The 26,446-nt window shown below is 37.2% G+C and overlaps 1 protein-coding gene and 1 non-coding gene across 2 annotated transcripts in view; both read right to left on the reverse strand.

Moving 5' to 3' along the window:
• Positions 1 to 26,446, reverse strand: part of TTLL7 (tubulin tyrosine ligase like 7) — a 142,036-nt gene that overhangs the window by 56,007 nt on the left and 59,583 nt on the right. The window contains exons 7-13 of the mRNA XM_036026342.1: positions 25,699 to 25,915; positions 20,476 to 20,640; positions 18,111 to 18,269; positions 10,713 to 10,807; positions 5,692 to 5,839; positions 5,537 to 5,610; positions 4,562 to 4,697 (exon numbers count right to left, since the gene is read on the reverse strand). Of these exons, the coding sequence (XP_035882235.1) occupies positions 4,562 to 4,697; positions 5,537 to 5,610; positions 5,692 to 5,839; positions 10,713 to 10,807; positions 18,111 to 18,269; positions 20,476 to 20,640; positions 25,699 to 25,915 (994 nt within the window). The remainder of the gene's footprint in view (positions 1 to 4,561; positions 4,698 to 5,536; positions 5,611 to 5,691; positions 5,840 to 10,712; positions 10,808 to 18,110; positions 18,270 to 20,475; positions 20,641 to 25,698; positions 25,916 to 26,446) is intronic.
• On the reverse strand, positions 1,328 to 1,464 carry LOC114498313. Its single transcript, XR_003684743.1, has one exon. It is a non-coding gene; the product is annotated as a small nucleolar RNA SNORA21 (small nucleolar RNA).

Below are 26,446 nucleotides of genomic sequence, written 5' to 3' on the forward strand. Positions count from 1 at the left end.
TATGGTTTACAAAAATATTTTTCCATTCTGTAGGTTGCCTTTTCATTTTTTTGTTCGTTTGTTTGTTTCTTTTGCTATGTAGAAGCTTTCAGGTTTGATGTAGTTTCACTTTTGCTTTTCTTTAACTTATCTATAACTCAAAGTAATTAGCCCTTCACCCTAGCACCCTGTAAGAAGAAAGATTTGCCTTTTTTTGTGGAAAATAATATCAGTTTTTTATGATTCTTTTATAAACAATGTCTGTTAAACAAATAAAAATTATAGGACATTCAAAAAAAACAAAAAATGTGAACCATAATCAAAAGAAAAAAATAAAAGGACCCTAAGTAATCCAAACATTAAAATTAACAGACAAGGATTTTAAAATAATTATTATATACGTTATAGAAAAAAATGAAAAAGGAAACAAAACGAATGAAAGATACTGAATTTTACCAGAGAAGAGAAATTTTAAAAAACCAAATAGATATTCTTGAGCTGACTAACGTAATCTAAAATTAAGATGTGACTTGGTATGCTCAATGGTAGTCTAGAGACAGCAAAAATATGCCAATGAAAATGATCCAACTGAAACACAGAGAAAGAGAGAAAAAAAGCAAAACAGAATAGGGCATCAAAGATATATGGGACGCTGTCCAATGATCTAATATATGTGAAACTAGAGTCCCATTAAAGAGGCAATATATAAAATACAGCAGAAATATCTAATGAAATTATGAAAGAAAATTTTCCAGAACCATGAAAGACATTAACCCACATCTTCAAAAAGATGATAAAACCACAAGCAAGGTAAACAAATTACACACAGACACATCAAAGCCAAAATGCTGAAATAAAAGAAAAGGCAGTCAGGACAAAAGGCATATTCAGAGGAAGAATAAACATAACAATGGCTGAATTCTGAATAGAAACAACAGAAACCAGAAGACAAAGAAATGACACCTTTAAAAGTACTGAAAGAAAAAAAAGCCTGACATGATAGAATTCTATACCCAGTTAAACTACTTAAAATGAAGGCAAAGTAAAAGACAATTTCAGGAGAGAGAGGGAGGGAGGGAAGGAGGCAGGGAGGGAGGCAGGAAGGGAGGGAAGGAGGGAGGGAAGATGGATCTGAGAGAATTCATACCAAAAGGAATGTGAAATACTAAAGAAAGTTTCCTCAAACTGTAGGAAAGATGAATGACCCTGTCGGAAGTATGAGTCTGCAGAATGAAATGAAGAACACAAGAAAGGATCGGTATGTGTATAAATATAAAAGTCTATTTATAAAACTATTAAAGACCACTTGGTACTCAGAACACAATAATAATGATGGGTTTTTTTAACCCCTTGTCACACCACTGACCGAAGCAAAACTACAGAACATGCTGCCACTTCACCCAAATCGGTATTTTTACTTTGCTCTTTTTCTTGACGGTTCAGTGGGTCATTAGCGAAAGGCCCAATGAGTGCCTTTCAAAAGGGTGATAATGATGTATGTTGAAGACTGTAACACATGTAAAAGTAAAATAAATGATAACAGCACTAAGTCTAGAGAGGCACCAAATAAAATTAAACTGTTAGGGCTCTTATGTGGTCTGTGAAGTGGTAAAATACTAATTCAAGGTAGACTATTATGATTTAAGGATGCATATTGTAATTACTTTTTAAAAACTCACATTATGCTGCAAATATAAGTAAAAGCCAATAGTGAAGATGACATAATTAAAAAAATGATTTTCCAAAAGAATAAAGGAAGCAAAAATAATAATAGATAGTATAAGTAGAGGAAAAAAAAGAGCAAAAGACAGACATAAACCAAACTACACCGGTTATTGCGTAAAATGATTTCAAGACACATTGTTGGACTGGATTTAAAAGAAATGTGACCTGACTATATGGTAATTACCAGAGGCATTATAAATGTAAGAACACAGATGGGTTGAAAGCAAGGGGATGGATAGAAAAGATATGTTGCTCCAACAGTAGCCATGAGATAGAAACCCATGTGTCTCTATTACTCATACAGAATGTGACCCAAGAGAAACATAAACACTTCATAATGATAAAATAGGAAAGGAATTCATTAGGAAGACACCTTCATAATTTCAAAGTATATGAAACAAAAATCAACAGAACTAAATATACAAATCCTCCTCAGTAACTGGTACATCAAGTAGGCCAAAAAATATATATATATATAAAAGGACATAGAATATTTGAACAACACTAATAGCCAAGTGTACTTAAGTGACATGTATCAATCTCTGCAACCAACACCTGCACTATACGCATTTTTCCAAGTAGACTTGGTACATTTGCTAAAATAAGCACTATATTGAGACATAAAGCAAGTCTCAATTCATTTTACAAGACAAATCAGAATGTTTTCTAACACCAATGAACTAAACCAGAAATCCCTAACAAAAGTAAAACTACAAAACTTAATGTATGAAAATTAAGGAACAAACTTCTAAATAACCAAAATAAATATCAGAAAATAATTTTAAATAGCAGTTAATAAAAATACAACATATAAAATTGATAGATATAAGGGCAACATATGAAAATAATTAAATATTTACATCCTGGCAACAAACAAAAAAATGAAAAAATTTAAAAACTATTTACTAGCAACAGTAGCAAAAAAATCAAATACTTAGAATAAATTTAATGAAAGATGCATAAGAACTACACAGCAAAAACTACAAACACAGCCGAGTAATGAAGGACTCAGATACATGGAGATGTGCCATATGAGTGGATCAGAGACTCAGTATCGTTAATTCCCCAGAAATTGTTTCACAGGGTTCTCACAGTCCCAATTAAAATCCCAGTAGCCTTTTTTAAAAAAGATTCTCAAGATGATTTTAAAATATATATGGAAATGTAAAAGGTCCTAGAGAGGCCAAACAAGTTTGAAAAAGAACAAATTGAGGGCTTACACTACCTGATTTCAACACTTACTACAAAGCAACATTAGTAAAGAAAGTATAAATATTTGGGCTCACAGGCCAGTGCAACAGCGGCACAAAGCAGTAACATTTAACCTAGATTTTGAATATAGAGGTAGAAAGGGAATTCAGATTTGAAGCCCATTTATTATGTGTCAAATGCTTTAATAGACTTTTAATTAACCTCGATTTTATTTTCACAACCAGCTTGATAAGTAGTTTTAATACTACTCGTTTAGCGACAACGAAACTATTGATCAAATAGTTTAGGCAAAAGTTACAAAATTAACACGATGGGGGAACTGCAATTTGAATCTAGGTTTACTTGGTTCCAAAACTCCTAGGTTTCTGCTAGGAAAAGTAGGGATGGAGGAGCAGAGTAATGAGGAAAGAGGATAGATTCTAGGAGAGAGAAATCAGATTATAAAACAGGTGAAGAAAATTGAAGGTCTCTCACCGTCTGGGTCAAGACAAACAGAAGGGCCACAGACATAATTCTAATGGTAAGACATTTGCACACATCAAAAGATGGAAATTTGGAGGAAAAAAACACTGGGGTATACAATGTTCCTTCTGCTTCTGTCTCTCAAGTCTAGGCAGCTAAAAAAGTGGCTTTGCAACCTTCTGTTGTAGAAGCTGAGTGAAAAGCCCAGATTTCTCATGATTTTTGAATCTCTCAATATAAGAGGCTATCCAAGATACCGAGGATACATCATTGTCAGGGGATGTCAAGTAATATAAAGTACAAAGAGTTTTAATGGGTCCACATAAAGTTACTCACCCAGTGGGACATTAGTAAGCATTATGCAAGCAGAGGCTTGACTAGCACTTGCACCCTGGGCTTGCCCTCTTGAAATTCTCCCTTTTGGAACCCCAAACTACCGAATTAAGAGATCTGGCTATGCTACTGAGAGACTATGCATGGAGAAAGAAATACCCAGCAAGCTGCCCAGGTGTTCCAGCTATCTCAAATGAGGCTCCAGACAGGTAAGTGAGGCCATCCTGTGCACCCAGCCCCAGGTGCCCTTTCAGATAAATGGAGTGAATCATAGCTTGATTCTCAAGATAAGCAGAAGGAACCACTCAAGTGAGCCCACACAAGAGTGCAGAATAATAAGCAAATAAATGAAGTGGTTTATGCTGCAATAGATAACTGACAGACCCTTTAGTAAGGTTAACAGATCTCTATGTGTGGGTGGTAGAAAGTTTGTGGGTATGCGTATGTGTTTGCACGACCTCTCACAGCCAGGCCTACGCAGTCGTGGGAAAAGAATACTGTTTAATGTCAGTTACACTACAAATAACAACAGCATCACAAACCCCTTGGTAAATACAACGGATTTTTTTTATTCAGTTACACATACACATTTCTATTGTAGGACATGTTTATTAAAATAGATTGGTATTACAACATAATATCAACATTCTCTAATGTATAATTTGTCTTGTTAGACATCTTATTTTTGAAATCGCTTGATTGGTTATGAAATGTTACCAGCTGTTAAAATGGAAGCAAGTACATCTTCAATATAAAACGTTTCTATATGTGGGACTGAGGTAGGTTGTTTTTCAAGACATATTATTTTGCTTAATTTTTTTTTCCTCTGTATAAACATGCATTCCTTTACCTTCATCTTTTTCAAAGGATTATTCAGCTCTCGCTGGAATGAAGCTGCTCTTCCTGAAAGAAAGGTCTGAAAGGCAGCAGCCAACAAATTTTCATACTTTTCAAGTAGAGTCTTATCTTCAGGAGGATAAATTCGTCTACAATAAAGTCAGATAAACCAACTTGTGTAAAAGAAGCTATTATATTGTTAAGAGTGAAGGTCAACTACGTCGATAATCCATGACCACCTATTCTGCCAGGCACTTCACTAGGTGTCAGAAATAAAGATGTATATAGTTATGAAAAATACATAAATTGTCATCTGTCACGCACACAAAGTTTATCTAGAGAATTATCTTAAACAGATGATACAATATAAGGGTTTAGTTAGAAGTAGGTGGTTGGAAAACCATTGCAATTGGGCATATTGAAGGAATACAGAACTTTATGGGAGAAAGCTTAGGTGATGAGGGATAATTTGGAAGTTTTGGATTTAGTCCAGTTACCGGAGGAACTTAGGGAACACCCTTTTGTCCTGTCGCAGCAGATACTGTAGAGGGAAGGGTTCCAGTTCATCAGGGTCTACACGCTTGCTACTGTCTCATACCTGGCTCTTTCGGATATTTTCATTATTTGCCTGGTTCCTGATATATTAAAAGTTTAAAACAAAATATAGCAACCACTCTGAATTGACAGAAATAATACTAGACCTGAAACCTGACTTCCTCAAAATACCACATTGTAACCAAATAAGGACAAGATACTCTCAGATTTAAAAGGCCTCACATAGCCCCCCTCAAGGCTGGCTAGCAGGGGTCTCCCAAATCTGCACCATCTAGTTGCTGATGACCTTTTCATCCCAGAAAAATATTAAACAAAAGCACTTTCTTAAAGTAAAATAAATAGTGCTTAAAACAAGCCTAAATGGTTATAAAATGTAGACTAATTGTATTGACACTTAACTTTCACAATCTATACAAAAAGGAAGTGCACTTGCCTATAATTCCCCATATGTCGATTTTCATGTTCTTCTTTGGAGATCTGCTTTCGTACTTGAGCGAGTCTCTCTTTCTAGAATAAAGAAATTTTACAAATAAAACCTGAGAAATGAATTATGCAATTCAAAATGTGGGTGTGTTAAAATTTTCATACCAACTCCTCTTTCCGCCTCTCCAACTGATGTCTCTGCTGTTCCCAGTCTGAGGAACCCGGTAAGAGCCTTCGCATTGAATTTTGACCATAAAGCCTCCTTTGAGCCTCAGCTTTTTGTTTGGCCAAGTTTCTCCTTTTATCACTGGTCCTAAAATATAAAACACAAGACCATATTCTAGAATTCACAAAAACTCTGATCTTATCCCTGGGAGATTAGCAGGAAAGGAGACATAGTGAAGATGAACCAATGTTTACTAAGTTAGATATTCACACTATATTCACCTAAGCATCCATCAGATAAGTGTCTCTCTACGTTAAACAGAAATTCTAAAGGTAACCGAAAAAACTGGAAACAGCTGAACAACTTACTATCCGTACAAGCTGAGGTCAATTACCTGTTAAGTCTGTTTCCCCATCTATTAAATGATAACATAATGTTTCCCTCCTACAGCTCTTACAAACATTAGCTCATGATAACATTAATAGGTCCTTCATAAATGTTGGTTCCTTTACCCTCCTTCGACCAATTCCATTAGTATTGAAGCACTCTCACTTACACTGGCCGCTGAAGTACATTTTCAATTCTGAATGAAATCCTAGTCTAACAATCATTATTTATTTGAAAACTTCTGTACAGTCCTTCTCATTTTTGCCCAACCTTGAAAATTTAGTTTCAGATGTCTGATTTTTATGGTGGAAAGCCCTGTTGCAAGATTGCCTCCCAGTGAAACTAGCTCCTCCCTCTTCCACCCCGTGGAGCTGTGCAATCAGTGGAGAGTTATTGATTCACGAGCACAGAGTTCCAGCTTTGCACAACCACAAAGTTCTGGGGAAGGATGGTGGTGATGACTGCACAACAATGTGCATCTAGTTAATGCCACTGAATTGCACAATTAAAAATGGTTAAGATAGTAAATTTCATGTTAAGTATATTTTACCAAAAACTTTTTTAAATGAGTTGACATTCACCAGAGGAACAAAGCTGAAAGTACATTTCAATGTGAGACGTACAAAACCATGAACACGTGAGACAGCACCACACACGCATTCTTAGAAAAATTAATTCTGAGGTGAGGAAAAGAACAAAAAGTGACCATACGTGTGAGAGATGCATAAGCCAGACCAAACACTGTCTCATATGCAATCTAAGATTAAAAATGCCTTGATGCAGTACTGAAACTTTATCTGGAAACAAGAGTGTGGAAACAATCTTATCAGAATATCAGAGTTTATAAACATTGGCATTGCAATATTGGCATTCCTCAGGGCTCTGCTGCCCAGGCCCTTCACTTCTCAATATGTGCACCCCAACTGTGTGCTCTCACCTGTCAGATGCAATGGCATCGGTACGCGGGTGTCAGTCAGATAGATCTCTCCGCCTCCTGGGGCACTGAATATCAAATTTCCCACTTAACAATTCTGCCGGAGGTCTCAAAGCACCTCAGAATTAGCATGTTTAAAACTGAACTCTCTCTCTTTCTCTCTCTCTCCCTTCCCCCATCACTCCTCTAAATCTATTTCTCACCTAAAAATTTTATCTAAATCGATGATGTATTATCAAACAAGGCATCCAAGCCAGAAACCTGGGAATCAGGGAGACACTGAGTTCCTAGTGCCCACTGCAATGGTAGTGGGCACGCAGTACACACTTGTTAAATGGCTTGCAGAGAGCAACAGAGTGGAGGGAGGCTGAAAAATGGGGAGGGAGTTAGTGCTAGAAGAAAAACGAAAACTAGTAACATAATCCAGAAGAGAAATTAGAAGTTCTGAAACTTGGTGAGACTGAAAATTAAGTGGTAGTCATACAGTTGACAGGACTCAGCTGATTCATAATAAAGGAAAGATATAAAGATAACTCTCAGCTTTCTAGCCTGGACATTTATATGGATGGTTCCTAGACTCTGTTTTAAAGATTCTAATATAATACTTATAAAGAAAAAAAGATTCCTCTTATCAACACACTACTACCCCCACTACACAAGACTGCATTTTTCTTTTATTACCAAAAAAATACTTTTTCTTACTTATTATTATTTTACCATTGATTATTTTTATTATTTTTTTCCTGTTCTGCATATAGCCCCTTTTGTACTCTTTGTCTCTGAAGACCCCAAGCCAAATGTTTCAGAAAATTATTTGAATCTGAACTCAAATAACATTGTACCATCCAAGTACTAAGTGGATCAATTCTGGCCCCTTGATCTGAGGTTCTGTACTCTCAGGGGCTGAGATGGAACACACTGAGCAATCCACACTCTTCCGGATTTTCCTGAGACTAAACGTATATACTTGCACTAGGAATTTGGGGGTATATATGGAGCCATACTATAAGTAATGCATTATATTAATAATTGTGTAGAATAACAACATATATACTCCTTGACTTCAAGGAGCTTAAGTCAAATTGAAAAGAAAAATCAGCCATGCCCAGGTAGAACAGCACAGAGCATAAAAGAGTGAACAAACATGATAGGCCATGTACTATGCAGACTATAATTCCTCTTGGAGTTCAAAGAAGAAAAAATTAACTTGTGCTAGAAAGAAGATACCATAATAAAGGATGGAATTTGAGTCATAGGCAATAACCAAAGGCATCCAAGGTAAGGAACAGAATAAATCATCAATCAGACTGGCCAAAACATGTGAGAAAAATAATAAGAAAATCAGCTTAACTAAATTTGGGTTGGAGAGAAATAGGAAGTAAGATGGAAAAGCTAAGCTTAAGTTTTATTTTGAAAGGAGCTTAGACTAACTGTTGCCAGCAGAAATCCATTTAGGTTCTTGAGCAGAAAGATAACAAAATTAAAAAAAGATCATTGTGACAATCTGATTAAAATGAATGTAAATAGGGAATCACAGAACAATGTATTCTATCTGAAGTAAAACAGTCCATATAAAACTTAATCCAATAATAGAATTTTCCCAGCATTCTTAGTTCCTGCTCATCTTCCCACGAGGTGCCCATCTCGTACCTAGCAACACTGGAGTACAAGTATGCCCCTCCATGCCCCCAGTGCTCTCCACGTGGTTGAAGAGGAAAGGCGCATTGGCAGCACAAGCTTCATTAGCATATTCTCTAAATGTTAACAACTGTGCTAAATTCCTAAGTGGAACAACACTAAGGAAAACAAAGAAGATGAAGTCCAACATTTCCTTAGAGTTAAGTCTAGAAATGTCTCACTGTTTAAATGTGTACCTCTCACTTTTAAGGAGACTAAAAACACCCATGGATAAGGTCCTGAATTGATGCTGTCATTGGCAAGGTCAAAAGACTTGCACACACACACACAAAAAAAATTCAAGGGCTACTTATACAATAATAGTAAATGCAAAAAAATTATAGGCATATTGCTTAAGTAATCCAAAATCCTGATGCTAAGCTAAATAAACAAAAATTTCTCATTCTACATTTCTTTTTTTCTATTCATTTATCATAATTGAAATATCAACAGAATTCAGGCAAATCATCCTTACATCAAGCAAAAGGAGGAGTCATATAAAAATTTTTAAACAAGTTTGTATGTCTATCTCTTTTTTAAATGATGCTTTCCATTAAAGCTACATTTTAATCAGGCATCTCCTAAGTGCTTGGAAAACATTCAAAATAAATAAATTGCTTGGAGGCAACCCACAACTTCTCTAGAGCTCTTAAAATAACAAGTAGAAACTGAAATCATAAAATCCCTAAGAATAAATTACCTCCAAGGTCCTTTAATCCAGCACCCTAAATGCTGTTTCAATATTTATAATTGCAAACAACTCATTACTTCTCTAAGAAGTTCAGTTAAACTTTTAAAAATTTTATTTTATTACGAGCCAAAAGCTTTCCCAGACAATAGTGTTTTGAATATGTGACATCCACGGTCACGCACACTGCAGCCAGCAATCCCACTTCTGGGTATATACCCAGAGGAGCTGGAGTTAGGATTCAGAGATATCCACACTCTCATATACACTGCAGCAATTTTCACAATAGCCAAGACATGGAAGCAACCTAAATGTTCATCAATGGATAAAGACAATGTGGTGGCCCTGACTGGTGTGGCTCAGTTGATAGGGCATCATCCCACAAAGTGAGAGGTCACTGGTTCAACTCCCGGTCAAGGCACATGCCTGGGTACTGGGCCAGTTCTCAGTCTGGGCTCATGTGACAGGCAACAAATCCATGTTTCTCTCACACATCCAATGTTTCTCTCCCCCTCTTCCTCCCTCCCTTTTCCTGTCTTTGAAAATAAATAAATAAAAATTTTATTTTTTTTAAAGATTTTATTTATTTATTTTTAGAGAGGGAAGGGGGGGGGACAGAGAGAGAGAGAGAGAGAGAGAGACATCAATGTGTGGTTGCTGGGGGCCGTGGCCTGCAATCCAGGTATGTGCTCTGACTGGGAATGGAACCTGCGATACTTGGTTCGCAGCCCGCGCTCAATCCACTGAGCTACGCCAGCCAGGGCAATAAATAAAAATTTTACAAGAGAAATAAGATATAGTGTGAACATACAATGGAATATTATTATTAAGCCTTAAAAAAAGGAACTCCCATTGGAAGATTAGCCCTCACTTATTTGTTTGCTTTTATGTTTACTCTCTTTTCTGTTTACCCAGGCAGCAAGATATAATGGGAAGAACTCTGGGATAGAAAGATAAGGAAATCAATGTTTGAGGGGTTTTTTACTTCCTGAATGACCTGCTTTGGTTTCTTCTTGTAAGGTGAGGAAGATAATCTAGAAGGTATCATAAGGTATTCCCCAATTCAACCTTATACTCTATATTAAATAATTATATCAATGCTGTAACTTAACCATTGTTTACCGTAGAGTCAGAGCATTAAGTGGGGAAAAGGAAAAACAAATCATGTGTTAGAAGAGGAGAAAAGACTTTTAAAAAGAAGAAAACTAAATGGGTTTGAATGGAATTAAGAAATTCAAAACATAAAATACAAAAAGTTCAAGCAATCCCACATATAAATGAAGGTTCTGTGGCAAATGCAGTGAAAAAAACTCCAAGAGACGGGGACACCTCACCTGATGTTCAGCAGCTTCAGCGCGTTTAGCAGCACTCCTCTCTTCACGTCGTAGTCTATTTTCTGGTCGGTTCCGAAGCTCGGAGCTCGGTTGATCTAGAATTAACAAAGAAAACATGAGAGTAGCCAAACGTGGACAGGCCAATAATTATTCAATACATATACGTTCATCTTTTTTTATATTGTATTGATTATGCAATTACAGTTATGCCAATTCCCACCCCCCTTTGTCCTCCTCCACCCAGCACCCCTCATTCCCTCCAGCAATCCCCCACCTTAGTTCATGTCCATGGGTTATGCATGTAAGTTCTTTGGCTTCTCCATTTCCTCTATCTGCTTTACATCCCCCTATCTGTTCTGAACCTACCAATTTGTACTTCTGAATCCCTGCACCTTTTCCCTATCCTCCCGCTTCTACCTCCCAACTGATAGCTTTCCAAATGATCTCCATATCTATGATTTTGTTCCTATTCTGCTAGTTTGTTTACTTTTTCTTTATATTCAATTTTTGATAATTGTGAATTTATTGCCACTTTAATGTTCATGTTTTTCTTTTTTTCTTAAATAAGTCCCTTTAACACTTCCTCTAATAATGGCTGGGTGATGATGAACTCTTTTAACTTTAACTTGCCTGGGAAGCACTTTGTCTGCCCTTCCATTCTAAATGATAACTTTGCTAGATGGAGTAATCTAGGTTGTAAGTCCTTGCTTATCATGACTTTGAAATACTTCTTGCAAGTTCCTTCTACTCTGCAAAGTTTCTTCTGAGAAACCAGCTGATAGTCTTATGAGAACTCCTTTGGAGGTAATTCTCTGCTTTTCCCTTGCTGCTTTCAAGCTTCTCTCTTTATCTCTAACCTTTGGCATTTTAATTATGATGTGCTTGGTGTGATCCTCTTTGGGTCCATCTTGTTTGAGACTCTCTGTACTTCCTGGACTTGTATGTCTATTTCCTTCACCAAATAAAGGAAGTCTTCTTCATTATTTTTTCAAATAAGTTTTCAATTTCTTGCTCGTTCTCTTCTCCTTTCAGCACCCCTGTGATTTAAAAGTTGGATGTTTGAAGTTGTCCCAGAGACACCTGAGCCTATCCTCATTTTTTTTAATCTTTTTTCTTTTTGCTGTTCTGATTGAGTGTTTTTAATTCCTTTCACTCCAAATCATTGATTTCATTCTCAACTTCATCCACTCCTCTGCTGATTCCCTGTACTTTTTTTCTTTATTTCACTTAGTATGACTTTCATTTCTGCCTGGGTCTTTTTTATGCTGTTGAAGTTCCCAATGAGTTCCTTGAGTATCCTGATAACCTGTGTTTTGAACTCTGCATCTGACAGATGGCTTATCTCCATTTTGTTGAGTTTTTTTTTTGGGGGGGGGGGGTTTGTTCTGTTCTTTCATTTGGGTCATATTTCTTTGTGTCATTTTGGCAGCCTTCCTCTGTTTGTTTCCATGTATTAGATAGAGCTGCTTTGACTCCCTGTCTTAGTAGTGTGGCCTATTATAGAGTAAGTTGCAGTATAAAATCCCTAAGAATAAGATAAGAATAAAAATGCACACCAGTAAGTTAGATGGCACAGGGCCTTACGTAATTGCCAGGGTGGGACAACCCGTGTAAACCAGGTTGATGGAATTTCAGATGTGGTGTCAATGCTCTGTGGCTGTGTGTGACATTCACCCTGATTATAAGACACTTTAGTTTCTCCCCATATGCCACTGGTGCCTTTCCACCTGCTTCCCCAGTGCTGGAGCCCAGAGGGAATGAGTCTGCATAATTCCTAAGTCCATTTCAGACCCTTTAGGAAGAGACACCTGAGAATCCTGCAATTCCTTCTTCTGCCCCAAACCCCACTGGTTTTCACAGCCAGAAGTTATGGGAACTTATCTTCCTGGCACTGGAACCCTGGACTGGGCAGTAGGGTATGGGGCTGGGATCCCTCACTCCCACTGTATCCCTCCCGATTTGTATCCACCACATGTAGGCATGGGACTGCTCGTTCCACATCTCGGTGTCTCTGCATCTCTCCTCCTCCTACCATCAGGATGAATGTTGCTTCTTTAATTCCTTGGTTGTAGGGTTTCCATACAGCTTGATTTTCAGATGATTCTGGGTGAAAGTCGTTTTGTATTTCAGTTGTGATTTTTGCTATGGTTTTGCAAGGAGTTGAGCTGTGTTTACCTATGCCTCCATCTTGACCAGAAGCCTGAGACTGTATTTGTTCATCTACTGTGGGACCCCTAACCAGCAGAAGGACTCTAGAATCAATCTCAAAGCTCTACGTGGTAGATGGCCTGGTTACTAACACCACACCTCCCTTTGCCATCTCCCTACATCAGGCTGCTGCAAAGAACTGACTGTCATCACAGTCCCCTTCCCCCTGCTGCCTTGGCTCCAGATCTTCACTTAGCCAACCTGTCCTCTCCCACCTCTCCACTCTCTCCAACCCATTCACCCATGCCCTCTAAGTTTTGAGTGTAGAGAAGTTAAAGTGATACATCCTATATAATAATAATAATGTAATGAAGATAATATGTATGTTACCAATAGTGTAATAATTATATGCATGCATGCATTTAGCATATAGAAGCTATCAGTGCCCTCTTTTCACTGCCTCAATTTTCTGGATAAATTCATCTATTGCTGCCTAAAAAAAAAAACAAAGTTTTTTTCTTTTACCTGGATCAAACAAGATTTATCAATTTTCATTTCCAAAGGCACTGACTATATATATTACTCAGCAGATACCACCAAGAGCAGCTGCAAACTAAACTCTATGAGCTTTTCTAACTGTATAAGGACTCCTCGGAATAAGTGAGCCATTTGTGGTTGTTCTACATCATTTCTGACATCATTGCCAGGATTTCATTAAGACAAAAAATAAAAAGTAACTCTATATACCCAGAAATCCTTTAGACAATACACTACCACTTCAAGAGCTGGAGTTTTGTTTTTATCTTTGTTGTTGCTGGGTTTTCTTGTTGTTGTTATGAAAATATAACTGGAATAGCAAGTTTTTAAGGAAATTCCTTACTCAAGTTGGTTGGTTAGAACACTGCTGAGTTCAGCAGCTCAGTGTCATGGCCACCATGTAACTCCGCAGGCTATCTAAAAACATGTATGCTACTGGTCATAGAAGAGGGTAGGTATTCTTATACAAATCCATCAGAAGAGACAAGATAACCGAGGGCATGCACTTTACAACTGGCAGCTGAAATACCATATTGTACTTAAAAAATCATCCAGGAACACAAATGTCTCTAATTAGGAATGTGGCCCAGGATCACTGATGAAAAATTAGTACTAAACAGGAGTTAAACAAACAACAAAAAGATTACCTGCAATCTGACTACCTAGTGTATTGTTAACCATCTAATAAAAGGTATTCCAGATCTTTGCTACACATACATATTTAAAATATTCATTTTACCTTCTCCACATGTCTATGTTATCTCTACTAATTTTACAATCCAAGTTTCCCTCTTAACAATGTATCATGAAAATCTTTCATGCCATCATTTTGATGGGTACATGATAGTCTTTTTATAGAGATGTGCCAAACTGTATTTTTATAGAGATAGGCCACACTGAATTATTCCTTTGCCAATTTCTGATTTAGAAAGTGATTAACATATTCCTGTCTGTGTGCTCTGCTCTTCAGGGAAGGGAGTAGCTTGATAATTGCAAGAACATCCATTTATTCCAGGTAAATTTGAGAAAGGGAGTTTATTAATGTGCTACTTCAAAGCTGTAAGTATTATCTCTTACAAGTGCAGAGAAAGGGTAATGTATTTTAAATGAAAAAAAGTTTCAACCATTCCACAGGGACTCAAATCTCTGGAATTTGAAATACAATTAATGGTACCTCTACTATTACGTGTAACAGGATTATAAAATAAACCAGATATTTAGGAACTGATGATTAAGTGGTTTACTGAAATGTTATGCATCTGTACAGAGTCCTTAGGTGTTCATTATAAAACTGCAGCCTGGAGTTACAGGCAGGCATATCCTTCACCCCGGATGGTAACAACATTTGGTACCACAATCTCAGACCCCTGTCTTGTGTATTGCAAATTTTCCCCCTTTTATGTGATAAAGTTTCTTTTATCACATAAAAGAAATTGGTCTATGAAGAAATATACCCAATTATACTAATATGTGAGAAGGTAGAAAAACTTTTTTCAATTAAAATTTTGGATATTTTTAAAGTTTTATGACAGAGGTAGAGAAACAATAAAAGAACCACAAATGGCTGACAGAAGAAACTCTGAAAATTAAGGCTCCATACAGCCAAAACTTTGCTCTGTAATATTGACTGCTTCTTTAATTCACATTGCCTACCCCACTTCTAAAACAGACAAACCCTAGCAGATGTTATAGTCTTAAAACTCGGCAGCTTGTAAATACATGCAAAAATGAAAATTGTTAGAAAGCAAATTAAAGTAATAAATGTTATTTATTAACCGTTTAAATCATTCTGTATTATCAAAATAAGCACAAACATTTCATGCACATAAAAAAGAATCCACAATAGAGTCTGTGCTCCTAAATTAGTGTCGTTCCTTCTGCCCAGTAACTTCCCCCAACCCCACCCCCATTTCTCTAGGCCCCAAGCCCCTATCCCACTTTCCAAAGCCTTAAACACCATGCTCAGTTGTTGCTGCCTCTGTAAAAACTGCTTTAACTCTTACGCACACACATGTACAAAGAGAAATTAATCACTGTACTGTTTGTGCTGGTACCCTGTTTCATATTCATACCCACAATTCTTACCATAAAACACAAAATCCGAGTCCCTAAAAGACCAGCACATATTTTGTCTTTATTCTTCTTGTATTTCCACCACCTGGCACAATCACTTATTGAAAGTAATTCAAGGACACTTTAGCCCTGGCTGGGTGGTTCAGTTGGTTGGAGTGTTGTCTCATATACCAAAAGGATGCAAGTTCAATTCCTAGTAGATACATGTATGAGAAGCAATCTATCTCTCCCTCTCTCTCTCTCTCTCTCTCTCCCCACCTCTCCTCCCCCTACCCCTTCTCTCTAAGTCAATAAAAAACATATCTTTGGGTGAGGATTTTTAAAAAGTGTGTTTAATAAAGTGCTCATAATTTTAAAAGGCCAACTTTTAATCATTTATTTTCAAGATATTTACAGCTCTGGCCAGGTAGTTCAGTTGGTTAGAGCGGCATCGGCTATGCCAAGGTTGTGAGTTTGATCTCTGGTCAGGGCACATACAAGAAGCAATCAATAAATACAACAAATCAATCTGTCTGTGTCTCTCTCTCCCCCTGCCACCCTTTCTAAAAATCAGTAAACATGTCATCCTCGAGTGAGGATTAATTTTTTAAAAATTCAAATTGCTAAAAAAAGGATACTTAAAGTATTAGAAGTATACTGATACTCCACCCAATTTCCATGTTTATCCCTAAAAATGTTTTCTATGCTTGAAATTTCTGCAATTTGTCACTACAAATAGTAACTGGCACTTATTCCAGTGAACGAAGTTATCACGTTCTCAGAAGCACTTTCTACCTCACTCCACTGGATGGCGCCAAAAGGTTTTTAACAACATACTAGAATTGCAACAATAGCAGCTGGGAGAAAATACAAAGCAGCAAAATCTACATAAAATTCTTTTCACTGTTTTAATATAATAAATGTTCATTAACCACAGCTGTTGGCTATTGTGTATTTTTAATGGCTCTGATTGATCCAGAAATGATGAAAAATGACTAGAAAATTAAAATATGTCTGTGCAAACAATGCTATCTGAGAGTTGGTTATTATGGAATTTTTCAATGGTTCTTAGAGATGTGGAAATGATGAAGGAGAGAATAAAGAATGAAGAAACATTAATGCAAACAATGGTATTTTGAGCCTTTAAAACAAAAAAGAGAAGTCAACCATTCAGTCAATTCTGATTTACCAAGCTAAAGCTCCAGTTAGGCCACTGCTTTTAAAAACAGGTAACTAAATTTCTATAAAGTCATCATTCCCTTCGGTTCCCTATCCTTTCAGTTCCAACTCAAGCATGCACCTTCATTTCTTCCCCACCCCTTCAAGCATACAAGACAAGCAGCAGGGGTAGAAAAAAAATACTGCTGAGAACAGGAAAGGATGACCGCAGACAACATAATAAACCTAAGGAAGACAGTGTCAGTCAGGCCTTAGTGAAGTGAAGGGCCCCTGAGTGCAGCCAAATGCTTTGATACCTGATGGAGGAAGCTAAAGAGTAAGCAAAGTGCCTCCCGTTTGTCTTATTTGCAGGATCCCAGCAGGAGGAAAATTTGAACACCTGACAGAACTGTACTTGATTGGAAATATACACATCGTTTCCTCATAGTAGATTCAAAACCCTCACAAAATCATTGACCCCCACACTGAAAGTGTTCTTTCCTAAAAATAGATTTTGAATGTTTTGATCTCAACTATTACTCATTCAATTTGCTTTTGCAAAACTTGATATTAAAGATGTAACTGCCAACTTCTAAATCATTAACAAAAATAAGAGATAATCAACTTAAAATGAAAGGTAATTGTTGATTATATCTTCTATAGCAATACATTCCTTAAAAATATAACTAGTCTGGTAAATGCTAAGAGTTTAGATATGTGCTATTTTCCTAAACATGGTATTTCATGGCCATGAACTCTACGACCCCAGATCAGGGTACTGCTGAGTGGGGCCACATGACTTCTAAGGTGTCTCCTGGATACATTCTGAATATAAATAAGAATGGAAGAAAAGGCACCAAAATCTTAAAAAGAGATCATTCTTATTTTTTCCTTTGTATTATTCTATATTTTCCATGTGTTGCTTGGCCTTTTATCAATAAAAGGAAAATAATGATGACTCTGCCCATATCAGGAACTGGCAGCAAACCCAAAGGCACATGGTGGACAGGCTGGACACAAGGGGAGCCCCCAGCACAGAGCATGGCCACAGGAGAGACGTCATGCCACTGGGGTGCTACGTAGTAAATACTGATGAATGAGCCCAGGGGAGCCTCTCCCTTGGAGAGTGTGAAGGCCAGGCACCCGTAGGGAGAGAGGAAAGGCAACATCCACAAGTCATGAGGTGGCAGAAGCCGTGAGGCTGAGAAAGTATTGGAGAAAGCAGATTAAAAATCAGTAAAAGCAGATCCACACATAAATTTGAAATTCCTGGCCTAGAAATTCAATACTAATTTGGGAAAAGTAATATCAAACATACATTGATCCTTTCTTAGAGCTGTTCTACCCCATGAATTTTCATTCTCTTCCTCCCACATACTGCCTTCAGGCCTCTTTCTGCTCAGTTAATGAGGCAACTGTACCAAATACACATTTTAAAAACATTTCTTTTAATACACAAGAACAGTGGTAACATCTCTTTCTTCTTTAAAAAAAATGTCTTACCTCCAGAAGCCATGGCTTTAGTTTTCTGTCCAACAAAATATCAAATCCCAGGACCTCGAAGCAGACACTGTCACTTCCCGGAGGCTGACCGGGCCGGCACATCCGATACGCATGCAAGACATGAGGTTCTGCCACAATCAGGGTCTTAACAACCAACTCCTGCAAGTGTAGATTGTTTTTAAAAGGTGAAAATGCCTTCCTTCTTTCTCATTTACACAAGTGGCAATGAGGCCTGGACTTACAGACTGGCCCTATGGCATCAAGCCCCCACCGCTGCTCTGAGTTCAGCTCACCCAGCTCTTTCCCTTCCCTGCAAGCTTGAGCCATGCTTGTCTTCTCTGGGCTCCTTGTAGTATTGGTTCCCTCGTCCTGGAACACTCTCCCACCGATATTCCCTTGTCTGAATCTTTGATATTCCCATCCCTGACCCTGGAGTCAAAAATGGCCACCTACCATCCCGTACCACATGACTACCAGCATAGAACCACTGATCTTTTTTTATTGTTTTGTTAGAACAGCATCCTTGTCTGTTTTATTACAACCCCATTCCCAGTGCCCACAACAGTGAGTAGCATAGAAGAGGCGGGTATCTTTGTGCAGTGATGATTTCACAGTTCACAAAGTTTACATGAGATGAAAGTACTGCCAGTGCATGAACTGATGTGGCTCCCAGTGAAAATGAGTTTGATACCCCTGCCCTATTGGCTTCCATGCGGAGACTACTTCATTCTTTTTTCTTGTCTGATATCTAAGAACTTTGGATTTACATTCTGTTTACATTCTATGAAAAAATAAGGAGTAAAAAACATCAACCAACAAAACAATCAACAAAAAGATAAATATACTGATGCTGATTTTTCTCTCTGATTTTCTCAAGAGATCAAATTCAACTACCTATGAACTTTCATGTCCATTTCCCATGATGGATTTACTTAAATTATATATTATTTGTTTCCAAAGGAAAGTCAAATCAAATTATATAGCCCTAATCACATTGTGTTTTCAACAGACACAGTCTTCTAACTTCGAAGATGATTTTCATACTTCTGCTGGGATTAATAATGGATCTGTTTCACCAAGGTCATCTTCTCGCAGCTTTCTCTTTCTTCTCTTTGCCATTTGGGATTTCATTCACAGCCACTGCTTTAAATATGAATTGCACCACAAACATACACTTCTGACTGTCTGCTGGATCTCTCTACCTGAGGCAGCATTTCAAGTTCAACATATCTAAAGTAAAACTCATGATCCTAGCCTCATGGACTTTTCAAAACTTAGTTCACAAGTCAATGCCTCCAAGAAGTCCTGCCCAACGCTACCGTATGCAGTCCTCCTTTACATCCCCACAGAACCCAACGCATGCCTCTGCCATTGTACTTGCTACACTGCATTTCAACAATTTCTGTGCTGGTTGTTCCTGTCAAACTCTAGGTTTTTTGAGTATCTTATAAATCTTCAAATTATTAGCCAGAGACAGGCTTATCTTATGGGTTCAACAAATTTTTACTGAATAAGTGAATGAATGAATGAATAAATAAATAAACTTTTCCCCCCTTGTTTGCAAAAAGCTCCACATCTTCTCAAAAATAAATCCCCTCCCATTCTATTTCAGATGTCACACCCAATCACCCTATAATTACTTCTTAAAACTGCAGAAGAACCTCTGAACACCTCCCCCATTCTGAACTCAATTAATCTCAATGTTTACTTCACTGTGTTCAATTTAAACGATTCTTTTCACTTAAACTACTCCAAAGTACCTCTTCTACCTACTCTTGCTCTTCACTCTAACCCATCCTGTGCTTTTTCAGGTTTATCTTTTGAACTCATAGTCCTTGGCCTTATTATTCTCCTCCTTTAAAAACTGGAAGTTAATTTGATTCCCAGTCAGGGCACATGCCTGGGTTTCGGGCCAGGCACCAGAGAGGCAACCACACATTGATGTTTCTCTCCCTCTCTTTCTCCTTCCCTTCCCCTCTCTCTAAAAATAAATAAATAATTTTTAAAAACCTAAAAGTTAAGCTTTGATTTTCAGATCTAAAATTTAGCCTCTACATATGTTTTCAGCCATAGGTCCCAGTGCATCTCCCACAAATCCCAAACATGCAGCCTGGACCACTCACAACTACCCTCACATCTCGATGTCCTTACTTGTGCTTTCACCTCCAGCTAGAATTCCCTCTTTCCCATCCCTAGCAGTGAAAATACTATTTATCTATCAAGGTCCATCACAAATTCTGTCTCCTTCATGAAAACACACTTTAGCAGCCCAATCTAAGGTAATCTGCTCTTTATTTAAAATGCTTGGTGATCTTAAGATAATCTGAGAAAAGACAGTTATAATTGTGAAATGGTAAACTCTTACTGAAATGTCACTCCAAAACTTAGTAACATCGTATTGGTTTGCTTGCAGGAATTCTGTGAACCATTTGATGGAGCGTTTGCTGCCTTTGTTTTCAGTTTCATCCCTTTCAAAACGCTCGTTGTGCTTGTTCACGGAGTAGTTGGTCAGGTGCATGTACAACTGGGTCTGCAACAAGGAAGAACCAACATTATGGCCTGTGAGACTCAGGAACATGAGATGTCACAAAAAAGAAAGCATCTAAAGATGAAAGATGATTTTAAAATTTAAAATATACAGATTGACAATTCCATGATTACTTACACAATTACCACATTAAACGGAATGGCACATTTCCCTTAAAAAGACTGTGAATGTAGTCATATACCTGCCATAAAAAGTATTCAAATAATAAGAATACATAAAGTAATTAAATAAAAATGTGAAACTATATATTGCTAAACAAGAAAAATGTTTTGGTTTTGTTCATTTTTTAAAATATTTTATTGTTGTTCAATTACAATTGTCTGCATTTCTCCCCACCACTCTCCCCACCCCAGCCAAACCCCCCTCCCCCCTTGCTCCCATCCTCCCTACTCCCAGGTTTTGTCCATGTGCCCTTTATAGTAATTCCTGAAAACCCTTCCCCTCATTACCCACTCCCACCTCCCCTCTGGTTACTGTCAAATTGTTCTTAATTTCTATGTCTCTGGTTATATTTTCCTTAACTTTTTTCTTTTGTTAATTATGTTCCAATTAAAGGTGAGATCATATGGTATTTGTCTTTCACTGCCTGGCTTATTTCACTTAGCATAAAGCTCTTCAGTTCCATCCATGCTGTCACCAAGGGTAGGAGCTCCTTCTTTCTCTCTGCTGCATAGTATTCCATTTGTTTTTGTTTTTAATGTTTTTAGTCACTTAGACTTTTCACCCAAATTTGTTTGGGAAAAAAAAAATTTTGAGAGAACATTCTATATCTCTTCAAAGAAAAATAACAAATGAAAGCTCCAGTAAGTGGCATGAACCAAGAGGTCGGACTACCAAACACAGCCTGTGCCCTCCCACACTGCAGGGAAGCCCCCTTAACTCATTACAAGACAGAGTGCATGTAGAGTCAGCCGACAGCGCTGGGTACCACACAACAGTGCCCAGAATCTAAATGATCATCACTGCATTTATCGTGCTTCATGTCTTAGTCTCTTCATACCCTATGTTTGCTGGTACTGCTTCTCACACTAGAGAAAGAACCCAAAATTTAAAACTTCTCATAACTGTCCATTAATATACACCTAGCGGCTCCGTATCACTCTTGCATAAACATTCATCAAGTCTATAAATCCCACCTTCATGACCCTACTCCTAGACACTACTTTAGATAGCAATGTTGTATCACAACGAATATATGCTTCATGCACATGGTTATTATTTTGGTTTGTTAATGACCAAGTACATTCATATCAAATTTTTTCACTGCCATTACTTTGGTCTATAGTCTTAAAATCTTAGAAGCAAATATGCGCAACTCCTCAACCCATGTGCCCACCACTATTAAGAATTTATTTTCTCACTCTATTAAACAATATTTAAGGAGCCCCTACTATAGCAGAAATTTGTATTGTACACTGTGGACACAAAGATGAACAAGCCAGACACAGCCCCGACCCTCATGAAACTTAGAAAAAGCTTTAAATTAAGTTATATGTATAAGAAAGAACATAAACCTTATTCTAGTCTAATTTTAAGTACTTGATTTTTTTAAATCAAAGTATTTCCTACTTTCCAAAATACAAATAATTTTTTTCATTTAAAAAAAGGTTGGAAACTAATTTTTTGAGAACCTCTTTCTTCATTTGGCAGGAATTTCTTAAAATAAATAATAACAGTAAAAAACAGTCTAGCTATCCCAGCAAAAAAAAAACTAAGAAACAGCACTTTGCATTTTTCTTAAACATTATCTTTGTAAGTAGGTATGGAACGTTCATAGTTACCCATCTATTTCAACAGAAATCCCCTTCTAAACAGTTCACTGCCATTTGGATGTTTGCCTTAATGAGAGGTGATGGCAGCTACGAAAATAGAAGGAAAAATATACAGCACTCTGCCATCTAAAACAGTAAAAGCATTTGGTTGATATTTTCTAGACTTTTTAAACTTACCTTTTAATAAGGTAAGTGATCTTCTCACTTTAAATAAAATTTCATGTCAGTTTTTTATTTTTTATATCTTAACCTAGAAATGTTATCATGAAATTTTAGAGATATACAAGTATCAGGAACACCAATGTTCATCATTTTTTTATACATGAAAAACCAAAGCCAGGATATTATGTCATTCGAGATCTCATGGCAAAGTGAAACCTAGAAGCCACATTTCCTGACTGCCGATCTTTCATTATGATTTCCAAGCCCAGTGTCCTTAAGCAGATCATACACATACGACTTAAAATACTAGAATAAATCACCTTATCACCTAAGTGAGCTTCCAAGTCTTAATCCTTCCTGTATCTTCTCTAGCTCATTCCTCTCAAAACCTTATCTGTTTACATGTACGTAATCCATTCTTACCCACTCCGATTACTTAATTATAATCTATGAGCTGACAAGTCCCAAATAGGCTTGTAGCTCAGCTGTCTCATCTGAACTTCGGACCTACAGCGTATATCCAAATGCTTATAGTGCAGACCACTCAGAAGTCACACAGGCATATCAAACCAAACATCAGCTTTCTGCAAAACCTTTAATGAATCCTGTATTCCCTAGGACCCTGAAAATATGCCATCTATACAACTGCCCATGCCAATAATCTTCAGTTTTATCCTTAATCTCTCTCCCTTTCCCTCATCCTACAAATCTAACCTGTGAGTATATTATATCAATGTTATCCATGCTATCATAAATACATCTTAAATCCATGAAATTATTCCTAGCTCAGCCCTATTACTATTACTTTAAATTAAGTCACCTTTCCTCTCAGATGTGGCCAGATTAGCATGCACCTTCTTTAAAAAAATATACCTTCTTGTCTCCCTTACTCTAGTCTCTCCCATCCGCCCACATCCATCTTACATTCCCCATGCCATACACCTGGTGACTTTTTTAAGATACAAATCTCATTCCTCTTTCCCTTCTTTAAAATCTGTCAGTGTTTCTCTTCTTCTGAGGTTAAGCTTCAAAATGCTAGACATGACCTACAAGCCCTGAAAGATCTGGCCTCCAGGACTCTCCATCCTCATGTAATAATACCTATCCCTTCTTGGTCTGTACTGAATGTGTCTGCTTCTCCAGACACATCATCCCCTCCTTCACCTCTGGGCCATTCTTCTGCCTAGAGCTGCACCCACTCCCAACCTGGCTAACCTCTCTTCATTCAGATTACACCTTACAAACTCATCTCTAACCTTCATCTCCATCCGAGTTAGATGCCCCTGCTGTGCACTGCCATTGCACCCTCGGTCTCTTAGACCATTACACTTAACCACTGGATATTATAATTGCTCGTTTTATTTTCTCCCTTCCCACCAGGCTATTTTCTTCTGTGGGGACAATACTAATCCTTCCTGGTCACTGTTTTCCCAAAACCAGCAGCACAATGGCTAGAACACAGTACAATCCAAACATGACTTGGTGATTGGCTGTATCCACACCTATGACCCTCAAAGAGATGATTCTTTCTTTTATCTTCCTACCCTGTGAAAACTATGATAGTTGCCTTACAATTCCTTTCCCAGGAAAAATGTTGTCAACATTTTTCAGTTCATGCACATAGTAATATTTATGATCAGTCATCAGTTAATTTTGAAAATATCAACTCTTAATAGAGTTAATTATGTGTATAATATTGAAGAAAAACAATAACCAGGCCTTTGACAAAAGAGAAGACAATAATTAGGGTATTTGTAATATTTGCTATAATCAGTAAACCTAAAAACAGGGTCAGAAGTTACTAAAATTTTACTTTTAGTTAATAATAAATCAAAAACTACAGAAAATAAATTATAGATTATCTCCCATAAAGTATAAATTATAGTTTATGACTTTATAATAAAGTATGATAATAAATTATAGTTTGATCATCATAAGCTATAAATGACAGTTATGACTTTCATCACTATCTTATGGTAGCACAATAGAAATCTTAATGGAAAAATATCTACAAAAGCTCCCTTTAATATACTTAAAAAACACACTGAAACAGAAAATTTAGGTCTCTACTTTACATTTTGTCAATGTAAATTTACAATCTTCTCTTTTGTTCCAACAAAAATAAATAACTCTACTCTCTGGTAACTTTTGCTTTTTGTTTCATATACTTTCTCCCACATTCTGTATGTTTAAACCACACCTTTTATACAAAGGGGTAAACACTGCTCACATACCACCTCCTCTGTGAGGAGGTGAACACAAGCTATCCCTATTACCCTCAACTCCATAGCACTTTATTTGTTTACTTACATTTCTACAAAAATCATTTCTATCCAGGGCCACTGCATATATATACATGCTTTGAAATCCATCCATGTGCTTACCATATGGAGGAGGTGACTTTTCCTGATTAGCCTTACTGAAGCAAACACCGTTTTTTATTCTAATTTACACAAAGCTGTCTATAAATTAGAATTACCTGTTTGTGTACATAATTCTTCTTGACTGGCAATTTTCAACCTTTTTCATCTCATGACACACATAAACAAACTAATTACTAAAATTCTGCAGCACACCAAAAAATATATTTTTATAATGTCAAAAATAGGTATAATTTCGATTCATTCACACCAGAAGGCTATTGCTGTTGTCATTTTTTCTATTTAACAATTTAAGAGAAAAGAGGTCAAGGCCACTGACTAAATAGTCAGGTATTGCAGGTCTTAAAAATTCTTGCAGCACACCTGTTGCAAGTCACTGCTCCAGTCTATAAAAAATTAGAGGAGGCACTTCCACTCATATAACCTTTAGGCAATGGAATGGATGCTTTAAAAAGTACATGTTGCCCTGGCTGGTGTAGCTCAGTGGGTTGAGTGCGGGCTGCGAACCAAAGGGTCATTGTTCAATTCCCAGTCAGGGCACATGCCTGGGTTGTGGGCCAGGTCCCCAATACAGGGCACATGAGAGGCAACCACACATTGATATTTCTCTCTCTCTCTTTCTCCTTCCCTTCCCCGTTTCTAAAGGTAAATAAATAAAATCTTTTTTAAAAAAGTACATGTTGAACATATGAGTAAAATCATACATTATATCTGGTATCACTTACCAAATTGGACTCATTAGGAGGGATGTACTTCTCTGTTCCCATGCGCACTAGTCCGTCGTGGTACAGAAATATTTTTAGTGGATCACATGATGTTACCAGAATGTAAATTCGTAAATCGAACTTGTAACCTTCCATTAGGAAAGGCTTGTCAATGTATTCTTGAACAATGAGATGATCCTGAGATGGCAGTTTGTCACCATTTCTTATCAAAGAAATCCTAAGTTTAAAGAAAAAAATCAGAAGAACAATGTGATATGGAGTCAAGATGTTTACAAAGTTAACAGATAATACTCAAGAGGAAAATGGCGGAGTGAGTAACTCCAAATTCTGTCCCTTCACAAAAAGCAGTGACCACTAAAAAAAAAAAATTATCAGAATCAACTTTTCTGGAATTCTGAAAAATAAAAGGTTATAAAAGATTATAACAACAAAGACAAAAAAAAAGCAGCTGAATCTATGTAAAACAGCTTTCTGGTGTTTTAACTTACTCTGGTACCACCCCCCAACCCCCAGCTCCCCCGTTCAGCAGTGGCCTCGCATAACAAACCATGTTTCCAGTATAGGTACTGGTTCTAGGGGGAGCAGACTGGACCTTATTCTTATGCTTGTCTCTTTTTTCAGACCTGTGTAGTGGCTCTTCTGCAGGACCTCTAAGTACTTGCTTTTACCTTGCCTAACTGGGAAGTCTCTCAGGGCTGAGGCAGCTACTTGGGGAGGCAATTATGGAGAATGCCTACAAGACAAATGT

The sequence above is a fragment of the Phyllostomus discolor genome, chromosome 5 (genome assembly GCF_004126475.2).
Source record: "Phyllostomus discolor isolate MPI-MPIP mPhyDis1 chromosome 5, mPhyDis1.pri.v3, whole genome shotgun sequence".
In the NCBI taxonomy this organism is placed as follows: Eukaryota; Metazoa; Chordata; class Mammalia; order Chiroptera; family Phyllostomidae; genus Phyllostomus; species Phyllostomus discolor.